General features: G+C 49.3%; 1 protein-coding gene across 1 annotated transcript in view; it reads right to left on the reverse strand.

Moving 5' to 3' along the window:
• Positions 1 to 16,071, reverse strand: part of LOC129858884 (collagen alpha-1(XI) chain-like) — a 269,909-nt gene that overhangs the window by 218,318 nt on the left and 35,520 nt on the right. The window contains 1 exon segment of the mRNA XM_055928121.1: positions 12,293 to 12,455. Coding sequence (XP_055784096.1) covers positions 12,293 to 12,455 — 163 coding nt within the window.

Below are 16,071 nucleotides of genomic sequence, written 5' to 3' on the forward strand. Positions count from 1 at the left end.
TATAACCAGGGTGGAGAGTTAACTATAACCACAAGGCCACCAGTACAACCAGGGTGGAGAGTTAACTATAACCACAAGGCCACCAGTATAACCAGGGTGGAGAGTTAACTATAACCACAAGGCCACCAATATAACCAGGGTGGAGAGTTAACTATAACCACAAGGCCACCAGTATAACCAGGGTGGAGAGTTAACTATAACCACAAGGCCACCAGTATAACCAGGGTGGAGAGTTAACTATAACCACAAGGCCACCAGTATAACCAGGGTGGAGAGTTAACTATAACCACAGGCCCCAGGGTGGAGAGTTAACTATAGCCACAAGGCCACCAGTATAACCAGGGTGGAGAGTTAACTATAACCACAAGGCCACCAGTATAACCAGGGTGGAGAGTTAACTATAACCACAATGTCATCAGTATAACCAGGGTGGAGAGTTAACTATAACCACAGGCCCCAGGGTGGAGAGCTAACTATAGCCACAAGGCCACCAGTATAACCAGGGTGGAGAGTTAACTATAACCACAAGGCCACCAGTATAACCAGGGTGGAGAGTTAACTATAGCCACAAGGCCATCAGTATAACCAGGGTGGAGAGTTAACTATAACCACAGGCCCCAGGGTGGAGAGTTAAATATAACCACAATGCCATCAGTATAACCAGGGTGGAGAGTTAACTATAACCACAAGGCCACCAGTACAACCAGGGTGGAGAGTTAACTATAACCACAAGGCCACCAGTATAACCAGGGTGGAGAGTTAACTATAACCACAAGGCCACCAGTATAACCAGGTTGGAGAGTTAACTATAACCACAAGGCCACCAGTATAACCAGGGTGGAGAGTTAACTATAACCACAGGCCCCAGGGTGGAGAGTTAACTATAGCCACAAGGCCACCAGTATAACCAGGGTGGAGAGTTAACTATAACCACAAGGCCATCAGTATAACCAGGGTGGAGAGTTAACTATAACCACAAGGCCACCAGTACAACCAGGGTGGAGAGTTAACTATAACCACAAGGCCACCAGTATAACCAGGGTGGAGAGTTAACTATAACCACAAGGCCACCAGTATAACCAGGGTTTAGAGTTAACTATAACCACAAGGCCACCAGTATAACCAGGGTGGAGAGTTAACTATAACCACAAGGCCACCAGTATAACCAGGGTGGAGAGTTAACTATAACCACAAGGCCACCAGTATAACCAGGGTGGAGAGTTAACTATAACCACAAGGCCACCAGTATAACCAGGGTGGAGAGTTAACTATAACCACAAGGCCACCAGTATAACCAGGGTGGAGAGTTAACTATAACCACAAGGCCACCAGTATAACCAGGGTGGAGAGTTAACTATAACCACAAGGCCACCAGTATAACCAGGGTGGAGAGTTAACTATAACCACAAGGCCACCAGTATAACCAGGGTGGAGAGTTAACTATAACCACAAGGCCACCAGTATAACCAGGGTGGAGAGTTAACTATAACCACAAGGCCACCAGTATAACCAGGGTGGAGAGTTAACTATAACCACAAGGCCACCAGTACAACCAGGGTGGAGAGTTAACTATAGCCACAAGGCCACCAGTATAACCAGGGTGGAGAGTTAACTATAACCACAAGGCCACCAGTACAAGGCTGCTGCACGCCTTGGGAATACCACAGCAGATTTATAAACTATGGGCTGCGTCTCAAGTGGCACCCTGTTCTCTATATAGTGCACTCATTTTGTCCAGAGCCCACAGGGCCCACAGGGCTCTGGTCAAAAGTAGTGGACTAAATAGGGAATAGGGTGCCATAGGGCTCTGGTCAAAAGTAGTGGACTAAATAGGGAATAGGGTGCCATTTGGGATACAAACCATGTGGTTATAACTCTACCCTCCCTTTAAATGTCACGACAGGAAAGGTTGGGAACGTTTGGAAGGTTGGGAACGTTGGGAAGGTTGGGAATGTTGGAAGGTTGGGAACGTTTGGAAGGTTGGGAATGTTGGAAGGTTGGGAACGTTTGGAAGGTTGGGAACGTTGGGAAGGTTGGGAATATTGGAAGTTTGGGACCGTTGGGAAACCATGGTAAAACACCAGATCTCTGAGTCCTTGACAGGTAGTGTATAAATATCCATACGCTAAGCCTTCAAACTCTCTCTCTGTCTCTCTGTGCAAACCCATCAACAGGTCCAGTTCCACAATAACATAACATCCCAAATAATTCTCACTGTAGACCAGGTTGCAATTTAATCAAAGTCCTTCTTTATCTCGTACATAAATCCAAAACCTAAACAAAATATCTAAGGGACCACCTACTGCCTAAACTAATGTAAAGACCACCCCAGAGCAAAAAACAATATTATTATAAGCCCTGTTTAAGTTGACTACCTGTGATCACATGTCACCTATTTCACACAATCAGTAGACCATGAAAGCCAAGATTGGTCTGCAAACTGGGCATCAGCATTGAAGCTGTATGCCAAGGAGTCTGGAGGGGTGGAGGGAGGGGTGGAGGGATGGAGTGGTGGGGGGTTGGGAGGGTGGTGGAGAGATGGATGGGCGAGGGATGGGGGGGGGGGTGAGGGGGTGAGGGGGGTGGAGGGATGGGGAGGAGTGGGATTTGGAGGGTGGTGGAGAGATGGATGGGCGAGGGATGGGGGGGTGAGGGGGGTGAGGGGGGTGGAGGGATGGAGGGGAGTGGAGAGAACCCAGGAGAGATCAAGCTGAGATCAAACTGGGGTCTAAATTAAGTTGACACACATTACCTCATTTGTCACCCATACACAAACAGAGTGGCTTGAACCCTGCCTAGAGTCAGCTTTAATTAGGACATGCCTGAGTGAAGGCCGTCTGTACACAAACATGGACCAGAGACAGTAACCCCAAGTCCTGGCCCAGACTGGGGACAGACAGACACAGGGCCCAGACTGGGGACAGACAGACAGACAGACAGACAGACAGACAGACAGACAGACAGACACAGGGCCCAGCCTGGGGACAGACAGACAGACACAGGGCCACAGACAGAGACACCAAGTCCAGGCCCAGACAGGGGACAGACAGACAGATACAGGGCCACAGACACGGGATCAGGAATGAATGTCTGACTTCCATTTTCCACAGGTACAGTACCTGAGTGCATAGGATTTGCAGCGACATGAATTAAAAAGGAAGGTAATGCCAAACTGTGTTCCATTTAGCACCGTCTAAATACAATCGAAGTACTTAATGCCTATGTACAAGGAAACATGTTTGGTAAGTGAGTCTACAGCATGAACAAGGGAAGAGGTAAAAAGACAATGGCACATTAAGCAGGGAGCCATGTTGGCTGTCAGGAACAGAGGATAGTGGGGTTTGGGGGGGGGGGGGGGTAGAGTCTGTACCTCTAACAGGTAACGACAACCTGGAATGAATAGACCGTCTCATGGCTGTGGCTCCTTGGGGGGTCTGGGTAAGGAGGGGAGGAGGGAAAAAGGAGGGGAGGAGGGGGTGAGGAAGGACTGAAGGGCCAATGAAAGGCCCTCAGTCATCCACTCAGTCCTGTATGGCAACTGGACTCTTCAGGCGCCATCGAGCAGGTATCATATAGGCTAACAGCAGGTCATTAGAGTTAAGGGCGAAATACAAGGAACATTCTAAGTTCAAAGTATGAGTTAGACACATGACTGGTGTGTGTTTAATGTGTCATTTGCATAATTGCTTATAAAAAAGGACCTGTTTGAAATATTATTACCTTTTTTAACCCTCCTTCTACACACATGGGTGATTTGGGAAGTCCCACACAGAATACTCAGCTATGCACATATCCCAGAATGTAAAAGTGTGAAGCTAGTTGACTACTACCCACAGAATACTCAGGTATGCACATATCCCAGAATGTAACAGTGTGAAGCTAGGTAACTACTACACACAGAATACTCAGGTATGCACATATCCCAGAATGTAACAGTGTGAAGCTAGGTGACTACTACCCACAGCATACTCAGGTATGCACATATCCCAGAATGTAACAGTGTGAAGCTAGGTGACTACTACACACAGAATACTCAGGTATGCACATATCCCAGAATGTAACAGTGTGAAGCTAGTTGACTACTACCCACAGAATACTCAGGTATGCACATATCCCAGAATGTAACAGTGTGAAGCTAGTTGACTACTACCCACAGAATACTCAGGTATGCACATATCCCAGAATGTAACAGTGTGAAGCTAGTTGACTACTACCCACAGAATACTCAGGTATGCACATATCCCAGAATGTAACCGTGTGAAGCTAGTTGACTACTACTCACAGAATACTCAGGTATGCACATATTCCAGAATGTAACAGTGTGAAGCTAGGTGACTACTACCCACAGAACACTCAGGTATGCACATATCCCAGAATGTAACAGTGTGAAGCTAGGTGACTACTACCCACAGAATACTCAGGTATGCACATATCCCAGAATGTAACAGTGTGAAGCTAGGCGACTACTACACACAGAATACTCAGGTATGCACATATCCCAGAATGTAACAGTGTGAAGCTTGGTGACCACTACCCACAGAATACTCAGGTATGCACATATCCCAGAATGTAACAGTGTGAAGCTTGGTGACTACTACCCACAGAATACTCAGGTATGCACATATCCCAGAATGTAACAGTGTGAAGCTAGGTGACTACTACACACAGAGAACAGACAGGAGTTCTGTTTCACTCTCACACACACAGAGAGCACACTGTTACCGTGGTCTTATGGGTCTCACAGTGATCCATTCTACTGGACACATTTCTGACTGGTAACCGTAACCTACCATTTGGCTAGTGAGTTCTGGGCCAGCTAATACATCTCATCAAAACTGACAGGGGGGAAAATCCCTTTATAAGAGACAGGGACGCTTGAAACACTGTTCATGTTGGGGAACGAAAGCATTCATGCCGATACAGTAGTTATGGCTACTATTGAATTCATGGACAAATGACATAGTGTTGCGTGAAATTAAATAGCTCTGGCATACAGGTGAATGACAGATGAGCAGTGACCAGAAGATCCTCTTACTCCATGAAACGTCACCAACCTACGGAACTCTCCAGAGCGACGGAGACACTAAGATGCCACAAGATACAGCACGCCACATCTCCAAACACCCTGACCCACTGACGCTCCGCTCCAAACACCCTGACCCCCTGACGCTCCGCTCCAAACACCCCGACACACTGACGCTCTGCTCCAAACACCCTGTCAATGCCGCTCCAAACACCCTGACACACTGACGCTCCAAACACCCTGACACACTGACGCTCCGCTCCAAACACCCTGACCCACTGACGCTCCAAACACCCTGACCCACTGACGCTCCAAACACCCTGACACTGATGCTCCAAACACCCTGACACACTGCCGCTCTGCTCCAAACACCCCGACACACTGACGCTTCGCTCCAAACACCCCGACACACTGCCGCTCCGCTCCAAACACCCCGACACACTGTCGCTCCGCTCCAAACACCCCGACACACTGCCGCTCCGCTCCAAACACCCCGACACACTGCCGCTCCGCTCCAAACACCCCGGCACACTGACGCTCTGCTCCAAACACCCCGACACACTGCCGCTCCGCTCCAAACAACCCGACACACTGACGCTCCGCTCCAAACACCCCGACACACTGACACTCCGCTCCAAACACCCCGACACACTGCCGCTCCGCTCCAAACAACCCGACACACTGACGCTCCGCTCCAAACACCCCGACACACTGCCGCTCCGCTCCAAACACCCCGACACACTGCCGCTCCGCTCCAAACACCCCGACACACTGCCGCTCCGCTCCAAACACCCCGACACACTGACGCTCCGCTCCAAACACCCCGACACACTGCCGCTCCGCTCCAAACACCCGACACACTGACACTCCGCTCCAAACACCCCGACACACTGCCGCTCCGCTCCAAACACCCGAAACACTGACACTCCGCTCCAAACACCCCGACACACTGCCGCTCCGCTCCAAACACCCCGACACACTGCCGCTCCGCTCCAAACACCCGACACACTGCCGCTCCGCTCCAAACACCCCGACACACTGCCGCTCCGCTCCAAACACCCGACACACTGCCGCTCCGCTCCAAACACCCCGACACACTGCCGCTCCGCTCCAAACAACCCGACACACTGACGCTCCGCTCCAAACACCCCGACACACTGCCGCTCCGCTCCAAACACCCCGACACACTGCCGCTCCGCTCCAAACACCCGACACACTGACACTCCGCTCCAAACACCCCGACACACTGCCGCTCCGCTCCAAACACCCCGACACACTGCCGCTCCGCTCCAAACACCCCGACACACTGCCGCTCCGCTCCAAACACCCCGACACACTGCCGCTCCGCTCCAAACACCCCGACACACTGACGCTCTGCTCCAAACACCCCGACACACTGCCGCTCCGCTCCAAACAACCCGACACACTGACGCTCCGCTCCAAACACCCCGACACACTGACACTCCGCTCCAAACACCCCGACACACTGCCGCTCCGCTCCAAACACCCGACACACTGCCGCTCCGCTCCAAACACCCCGACACACTGCCGCTCCGCTCCAAACACCCGACACACTGCCGCTCCGCTCCAAACACCCCGACACACTGCCGCTCCGCTCCAAACACCCCGACACACTGACGCTCCGCTCCAAACACCCCGACACACTGCCGCTCCGCTCCAAACAACCCGACACACTGACGCTCCGCTCCAAACACCCCGACACACTGCCGCTCCGCTCCAAACACCCCGACACACTGCCGCTCCGCTCCAAACACCCGACACACTGACGCTCCGCTCCAAACACCCCGACACACTGCCGCTCCGCTCCAAACACCCCGACACACTGCCGCTCCGCTCCAAACACCCCGACACACTGCCGCTCCGCTCCAAACACCCCGACACACTGCCGCTCCGCTCCAAACACCCCGACACACTGCCGCTCCGCTCCAAACACCCCGACACACTGACGCTCTGCTCCAAACACCCCGACACACTGCCGCTCCGCTCCAAACAACCCGACACACTGACGCTCCGCTCCAAACACCCCGACACACTGACTCTCCGCTCCAAACACCCCGACACACTGCCGCTCCGCTCCAAACAACCCGACACACTGACGCTCCGCTCCAAACACCCCGACACACTGCCGCTCCGCTCCAAACACCCCGACACACTGCCGCTCCGCTCCAAACACCCCGACACACTGCCGCTCCGCTCCAAACACCCCGACACACTGCCGCTCCGCTCCAAACAACCCGACACACTGACGCTCCGCTCCAAACACCCCGACACACTGCCGCTCCGCTCCAAACACCCCGACACACTGCCGCTCCGCTCCAAACACCCCGACACACTGCCGCTCCGCTCCAAACACCCCGACACACTGACGCTCCGCTCCAAACACCCCGACACACTGACGCTCCGCTCCAAACACCCCGACACACTGTCGCTCCGCTCCAAACACCCCGACACACTGCCGCTCCGCTCCAAACACCCCGACACACTGCCGCTCCGCTCCAAACACCCCGGCACACTGACGCTCTGCTCCAAACACCCCGACACACTGCCGCTCCGCTCCAAACAACCCGACACACTGACGCTCCGCTCCAAACACCCCGACACACTGACACTCCGCTCCAAACACCCCGACACACTGCCGGTCCGCTCCAAACAACCCGACACACTGACGCTCCGCTCCAAACACCCCGACACACTGACACTCCGCTCCAAACACCCCGACACACTGACGCTCCGCTCCAAACACCCGACACACTGCCGCTCCGCTCCAAACAACCCCGACACACTGACACTCCGCTCCAAACAACCTCACCACTGAAGCTATAAACAACCTGACCACTGACGATCCCTCCGCACCACACCCCGCAGGGTGATAACATGGCAGCAGCAGCAGTCAGCCCACAGTCAGGGTTACAGTGCCTTGCAAAAGTATTCATCCCCCTTGCCGTTTATCCTATTTTGTTGCATTACAACCTGTAATTTAAATGGATTTTTATTTGGATTTCATAGGATGGACATACACAAAATAGTCCAAATTGCTGAAGTGAAATTTAAAAAATAAAAAAAATTAAATTAAAAGATTAAAAAAATTAAAAAAGTGGTGCGTGCGTATCTATTCACCCCCTTTACTATGAAGCCCCTAAATAAGATCTGGTGCAACAAATTACCTTCAGAAGTCACATAACTTGTTAAATAATCCACCTGTGTGCAATCTAAGTGTCACATCATCTGTCACATAACCTCAGTACATATACACCTGTTCTTTAAAGGCCCCACAGTCTGCAACACCACTAAGCAAGGGGAACCATGAAGACAAAGGGGCTCTCCAAACAGGTCAAGGACAAAGTTGTAGAGAAGCACAGATCAGGGTTGGGTTATAAAAAAATATCAGAAACCTGCATTGCTTGCTGTTTGGGGTTTTAGGCTGGGTTTCTGTACAGCACTTTGATCTATCAGCTGATGTAAGAAGAGCTATATAAATACATTTGATTTGGTTTTGAACATCCCACGGAGCACCATAAATCCATTATTAAAAAACAGAAAGAATACGGCACTACAACAAACCTGCCAAGAGAGGGAAAACTCATGGACCAGGCAAGGAGGGCATTAATCAGAGAGGCAACAAAGAGACCATAGATAACCCTGAAGGAGCTGCAAAGCTCCATAGCGGAGATTGGAGTATCTGTTCATAGGACACTTTAAGCCGTACACTACACCGAGGTGGGGTTTATGGAAGAGTGGCCAGAAAAAAAGCGACTTCTTAAAGAACAAAATAAGCAAACACATTTGGTGTTTGCCAAAAGGCACGTGGGCGACTCCCCAAATATATGGAAGAAGGAAAATGCTATGTCTGGCGCAAACCCAACACCTCTCATCACCCCGAGAACACCACAGTGAAGCAGGGTGGTGGCAGCATCATGCTGTAGGGATGTTTTTCATTGGTACGGACTGGGAAACTGGTCAGAATTGATTGAAGGAATGATGGATGGCGCTAAACACTGGGAAATTCTTGAGGGAAACCTGTTTCAGTCTTCCAGAGATTTGAGCCTGGGACGGAGGTTCACCTTCCAGCAAGACAATGACCCTAAGCATACTGCTAAAGCACCACTCAAGAGTTTTAAGGGGAAAATATTTAAATGTCTTGGAATGGCCTAGTCATAGCTCAAACCTCAATCCAATTGAGAACCTGTGGTATGACTTGAAAGGCTGCTGTACACCAGTGGAACCCATCCAACTTGAAGGAGCTGGAGCAGTTTCGCCTTGAAGAATGGGGGGGGGGTGAAAAGTTATGCACGCTCAAGTTTTCTGTTTTTTTTCTCTTATTTCTTGCTTGTTTCACAAGAAAAAAATATTTAGCATCTTCAAAGTGGTAGGCATGTTGTGTTACAAACCCCCCCAAAATAAATGTTAACTCTAGGTTGTTGAGGAGACGATGAATATGAACAGATCTCCTCTAACGCCCAGAATCCTTCTATTCAAAGTCCCATTATCCAGCTCTGCTAATGATCTATTGATCTACTGTTTTTGACCAATCAACATTCAGCACCTCCGAAAATATCACTCATGACTGTCACGCACAGATCGGCTGATCTAGCAGCAGTACAGTATCCCGAAAGATCATTGATTTCATTTTTATTTAGACCTTTTTTGATCTCATCATATTCATTGTCTCCTCAAGTCCAGGTACTGGTTCAGGTTAGGATGAGACCCAGCAGCAGTCAGGTTAGGGTGAGACCCAGCAGTCGAGGCAAGGCAAGCAGGGCCAGGGAACGATGATAGGTCACTCCCCACCCTCCAGCACCACGTAAACAAACACAAACAAACACAAACATTCTCTTAAAAGGAAACACACATCTCACAAAAACAACCCTCAGTCCCCTACATCCACACCAGGGTGGTGACTTGTCCCCTGCATCCAGTGTGGTGACCTTTAACATAACCCTATGTCCCATGCATCCAGTGTGGTGACCTTTAACATAACCCTATGTCCCATGCATCCAGTGTGGTGACCTTTAACATAACCCTATGTCCCATGCATCCAGTGTGGTGACCTTTAACATAACCCTATGTCCCATGCATCCAGTGTGGTGACTTGTCCCCTGTATCCATGGTGGTGACTTGTCCCCTGTATCCAGGGTGGTGACCTGTCCCCTGCATCCAGGGTGGTGACCTGTCCCCTGCATCCAGGGTGGTGACCTGTCCCCTGCATCCAGGGTGGTGACCTGTCCCCTGTATCCACACCAGGGTGGTGACCTGTCCCCTGTATCCACACCAGGGTGGTGACCTGTCCCCTGCATTCAGGGTGGTGACCTGTCCCCTGTATCCACACCAGGGTGGTGACCTGTCCCCTGCATTCAGGGTGGTGACCTGTCCCCTGCATCCAGGGTGGTGACCTGTCCCCTGCATCCAGGGTGGTGACCTGTTCTATGCATTCAGGGTGGTGACCTGTTCTATGCATTCAGGGTGGTGACCTGTTCTATGCATTCAGGGTGGTGACCTGTCCCCTGCATCCAGTGTGGTGACCTGTCCCCTGTATCCAGGGAGGTGACCTGTCCCCTGTATCCACACCAGGGTGGTGACCTGTCCCCTGCATCCAGGGTGGTGACCCTACCAAAAAAGGTAGGGTGTGGATCATAAAACCAGTCAGTATCTGGTGTGACCAACATTTGCCTCGTGCAGCGCAACACATCTCCTTCACATAGAGTTGATCAGCCTGTTGATTGTGGCCTGTGGAATGTTGTCCCACTCTTTTTCAATGGCTGTACGAAGTTGCTGGATATTGCCTGGAACTGGATCACGCTATCGTACTGTACACGTTGATTCAGAGCATCCCAAACATGCTCAATGGGTGACACGTCTGGTGAGTATGAATACACGGTGACACGTCTGGTGAGTTGAATAACTGGGACATTTTTAGCTTCCAGGAACAGTGTACAGATCCTTTCGACATGGAGCTGTGCATTATCATGCTGCTGAATGAGGTAATGGCGGAGGATGAATGACACGACAATGGGCATCAGGATTTTGTCATGGCATCTCTGTGCAGTCAAAATGGCATTGATAAAATGTAATTGTGCACGTTGTCCGTAGCTTATGCCTGACCATACCATACCCCCACCGCCACCATCAAACACTGACATCAGCAAACCATACCATACCATACCCCCACCGCCACCATCAAACACTGACATCAGCAAACCATACCATACCATACCCCCACCGCCACCATCAAACACTGACATCAGCAAACCATACCATACCATACCCCCACCGCCACCATCAAACACTGACATCAGCAAACCATACCATACCATACCCCCACCGCCACCAAGGGGGCACTCTGCTCACTACACTGACATGAGCAAACCGCTCACCAACGCAACGCCATACACGCTGTCTGCCATCTGCCAAGTACAGTTGAAACTGGATTTCGTTTGTGAACAGCACACTTCTCCAGGGTGACAGCGGCCATCGAAGGTGAGCATTTGCCCACTGAAGTCAGTTACGTCGCTGAACTGCAGTCAGGTCAAGACCCTAGTGACCCAAACCCACAGTTTCATCAGCTGTCCGGGTGGCTCGTCTCAGACGATCCCTACAGGTGAAGAAGCCGGATGTGGAGGTCCTGGGCTGGCGTAGTTACACGTGGTCTGCGGACCTGAGGCCGAATGGACGTACTGTCAAATTCTCAAAAACGATGTCGGAGGAGGCTTATGGTAGAGAAATTAAATTCTCTGGCAACAGCTCCGGTGGACATTCCGGCAGTCAGCATGTTAATTGCACGCTCCTTCAAAACTTGAGACGTGTGACATTGTGTTGTGTGACAAAATTTCACATTTTAGAGTGGCCTTTTATTGTCCCAAGCATGAGGTGTACCTGTGTAACAATCATGCTGTTTAATCAGCTTCTTGATATGCCACACCTGTCAGGTGGATGGATTATCTTGGCAAAGGAGAAATACTCACTAACAGAGATGTAATCTCATTTGAGAGAAATAAACTTTTTGCGACATTTCTGGGATCTTTTATTTCAGCTCATGAAACATGGGACCAACACTTTACATTTTTTGTTTCTATTTTTGTTCAGTGTAGTTGTACACCTCTTTTTCTCCCACACACGGCAGATTTGAGTCATTGGTGTTCAAGGCTTATATGCGCTATGCGTAATTAGCCTGGGAACGAGGTTAACATCCCCATGTTACAGCAACCAAGCAGAATGTACAGCCCAGCATTCTATCCAACATCATGCCTTTACCTGGAAGACGTTCTCGTCAAGGATCCTGGTTCCGAACACGGTGATGCCGTTGGTGTTGATGGAGGCACGGTCACTCCTGAGGAGGGGTTTGGTGATCTTCTGTTTACAGTCCACGATGATGGTGACCGTCTTCTTCTCCACACTGATGGCCACACGATGCCACCTGTTAGAGGGGACACGAGCAACACAGAGATACATGGTTAGATACTGTACATTCAGATTAGACTGCTGCTAAAAATCTGATGAAACCAGACTGAATGGTGTGTTCACCAATTCAAACAGTAGGTTTTAACCAGACTAACAAAAACCTCCACAAACAGACAGAACATTGTTTGTGTCTCAAAAGGCACCCTACACCCTATTGACCATAGAGGGTGCCATTTGGGACGAACTCAAAAGGGTTACCCGACGTGGCCACGCGTGCACCCAACACCTCCTGAGCCCCCGCCAGGACATTCTGGCCTCCACACTCTGTTTAACACTGGATTATACTCATTAAACTCCAAACGTAATCCTCCTTCTGGGTTACTCGGCGTGACAGACGTGTTGAACATTGTGGAAAGTGTGTGTCAGGAAAGAGCAAGAGAGAGCAGGAGGGGCACAGTCAAAACACTGTCCTGAGGAAGAGGATCCGGAGAAAGGAGAAGGGGGAGGAAGGGAAGGAGGAGGAGGAGGAGGAGAGAGGAGGAAGAGCCTGAGAGAGGAGCCTGAGAAAGGAGAAGGGGGGGGAAGGGAAGGAGGAGGAGAGAGGAGGAAGAGCCTGAGAGAGGATCCTGAGAAAGGAGAAGGGAGAGGAAGGGAAGGAGGAGGAGGAGAGAGGAGGAAGAGCCTGAGAGAGGATCCTGAGAAAGGAGAAGGGGGAGGAAGGGAAGGAGGAGGAGGAGAGAGGAGGAAGAGCCTGAGAGAGGATCCTGAGACAGGAGGTGGGAGCAAGGGAAGGAGGAGGAGGAGAGAGGAGGAAGAGCCTGAGAGAGGAGCCTGAGAAACGATAAGGGGGAGGAAGGGAAGGAGGAGGAAGAGCCTGAGAGAGGAGAAGGGGGAGGAAGGGAAGGAGGAGGAGGAGAGAGGAGGAAGAGCCTGAGAGAGGTTCCTGAGACAGGAGGTGGGAGCAAGGGAAGGAGGAGGAGGAGAGAGGAGGAAGAGCCTGAGAGAGGAGCCTGAGAAAGGATAAGGGGGAGGAAGGGAAGGAAGAGGAGGAGGAGGAGAGAGGAGGAAGAGCCTGAGAGAGGATCCTGAGAAAGGAGAAGGGGGAGGAAGGGAAGGAGGAGGAGGAGAGAGGAGGAAGAGCCTGAGAGAGGAGCCTGAGAAAGGAGAAGGGGGAGGAAGGGAAGGAGGAGGAGGAGAGAGGAGGAAGAGCCTGAGAGAGGATCCTGAGAAAGGAGAAGGGGGAGGAAGGGAAGGAGGAGGAGGAGAGAGGAGGAAGAGCCTGAGAGAGGATCCTGAGACAGGAGAAGGGGGAGGAAGGGAAGGAGGAGGAGGAGAGAGGAGGAAGAGCCTGAGAGAGAGGCCTGAGAAAGGAGAAGGGGGAGGAAGGGAAGGAGGAGGAGGAGAGAGGAAGAAGAGCCTGAGAGAGGAGCCTGAGAAAGGAGAAGGGGGAGGAAGGGAAGGAGGAGGAGGAGAGAGGAGCCTGAGGAGAATGATTTTTGATAATATATATTTTTTTTTATGTATAAAAACCTGTTTTTGCTTTGTCAATACAGGGTATTGTGTGTAGATTGATGAGTGAAAATAATTATTAAAGTGACCAGTGTTCAAGAACCAACAGTCAGTAATACTGATCAAAATGGCTGCCCTCGGATGACAATACTCGTCCTGTAAATCTCTCATTGTGATAGCAACCCAAGCATTTGCGTTTGTCAGCCATTATGCATCCCTCCAGTGTATTACAAACTGGTTACAGAATAAATATTCCGTTAAGATACTAACTGTTCTCGTTTTTATTTTTTCTTCATTTGGGTAATACTTATAAACGAAATGCAGTAGCACATCTGACGGTCACTTCCACAGGTGCCTTGGAAATGTTTAAATTACTTTCCTTTGAATGACACTAGAGCAATACTATACTTTTTCCACTGTTTCAGTATGCATGTACAGTAAACTGTATCGCTATAAAACAATGTATAAACCAAGGGGGGGGGGGGGGGGGGGGGGGGGCTGGCCATGTGGGTAGGCAGCATTAGTTACAGTCTAGTCAGTGAGGATTTGGCAAAGGTCTGGTGTTGGACTTCCAGGTCTTTAAACACTCAAATCCTACTCAGAGAACATTGCTTTTTAGACAGCAGGTCACAAAACTGTACAGTGAACCAAAGCACCCCACAGAACTGCTACAAAGTAGGCTAGTGGGGGCTACTGTTTCTCTGTGTTGTTAGAATGGCAGCATGGTATGTATTATTTCTCTGTGTTGTTAGAATGGCAGCATGGTATGTATTATTTATCTGTGTTGTTAGAATGGCAGCATGGTATGTATTCTTTCTCTGTGTTAGAATGGCAGCATGGTATGTATTATTTCTCTGTGTTAGAATGGCAGCATGGTATGTATTCTTTCTCTGTGTTAGAATGGCAGCATGGTATATATTATATCTCTGTGCTGCTAGAATGGCAGCATGGTATGTATTATTTCTCTGTGTTAGAATGGCAGCATGGTATGTATTATTTCTCTGTGTTAGAATGGCAGCATGGTATGTATTATTTCTCTGTGTTAGAATGGCAGCATGGTATGTATTCTTTCTCTGTGTTAGAATGGCAGCATGGTATGTATTATTTCTCTGTGTTGTTAGAATGGCAGCATGGTATGTATTATTTCTCTGTGTTAGAATGGCAGCATGGTATGTATTATGTCTCTGTGTTGTTAGAATGGCAGCATGGTATGTATTCTTTCTCTGTGTTAGAATGGCAGCATGGTATGTATTATTTCTCTGTGTTAGAATGGCAGCATGGTATGTATTATGTCTCTGTGTTGTTAGAATGGCAGCATGGTATGTATTCTTTCTCTGTGTTAGAATGGCAGCATGGTATGTATTCTTTCTCTGTGTTAGAATGGCAGCATGGTATGTATTATGTCTCTGTGTTGTTAGAATGGCAGCATGGTATGTATTATTTCTCTGTGTTAGAATGGCAGCATGGTATGTATTCTTTCTCTGTGTTGTTAGAATGGCAGCATGGTATATATTATTTCTCTGTGTTAGAATGGCAGCATGGTATGTATTATTTCTCTGTGTTGTTAGAATGGCAGCATGGTATGTATTATTTATCTGTGTAAGAATGGCAACACGGTATGTATTCTTTCTCTGTGTTAGAATGGCAGCATGGTCTTTCTTTAATTGGATAGAGCAGTAAGATCTTATAAAAAGAAGACGTATAAAACTCTCACAAAAACACCTATTTCCTCTCATAAAAAGATAAGATAAGCCATTCTAGTTAAATTTGTCTTTTGTTTCTGTTAGTCTTTAGTGACATGGATAGAAGTACAGTCTGCTGTCATTCTGATCTAAGAATATTACTCCTGCTTATTATGTAGAAAAAATACATCTGTTTAACTTTGTAAAGTATAGGTGTGTTTAGAATTATTTGTTGTATTAATGCTATTTAATCTCTCCTCAGACTAATATTATTCTGTTTGTCCTGTGGGTACCTTTGCCACTGTTCCACCCCTTGTGTATTGCGCTGTCATGGTGTATTTGATGTATCTTAATAACATGACATTTTACTTGAAGTGGAATTTCTCATACTTAAATCTACCTGGGTCAAAATGTCCGCTGACCGTGTTACGGCTTCTCGTC

The sequence above is a fragment of the Salvelinus fontinalis genome, chromosome 7 (genome assembly GCF_029448725.1).
Source record: "Salvelinus fontinalis isolate EN_2023a chromosome 7, ASM2944872v1, whole genome shotgun sequence".
Taxonomy (NCBI): Eukaryota; Metazoa; Chordata; class Actinopteri; order Salmoniformes; family Salmonidae; genus Salvelinus; species Salvelinus fontinalis.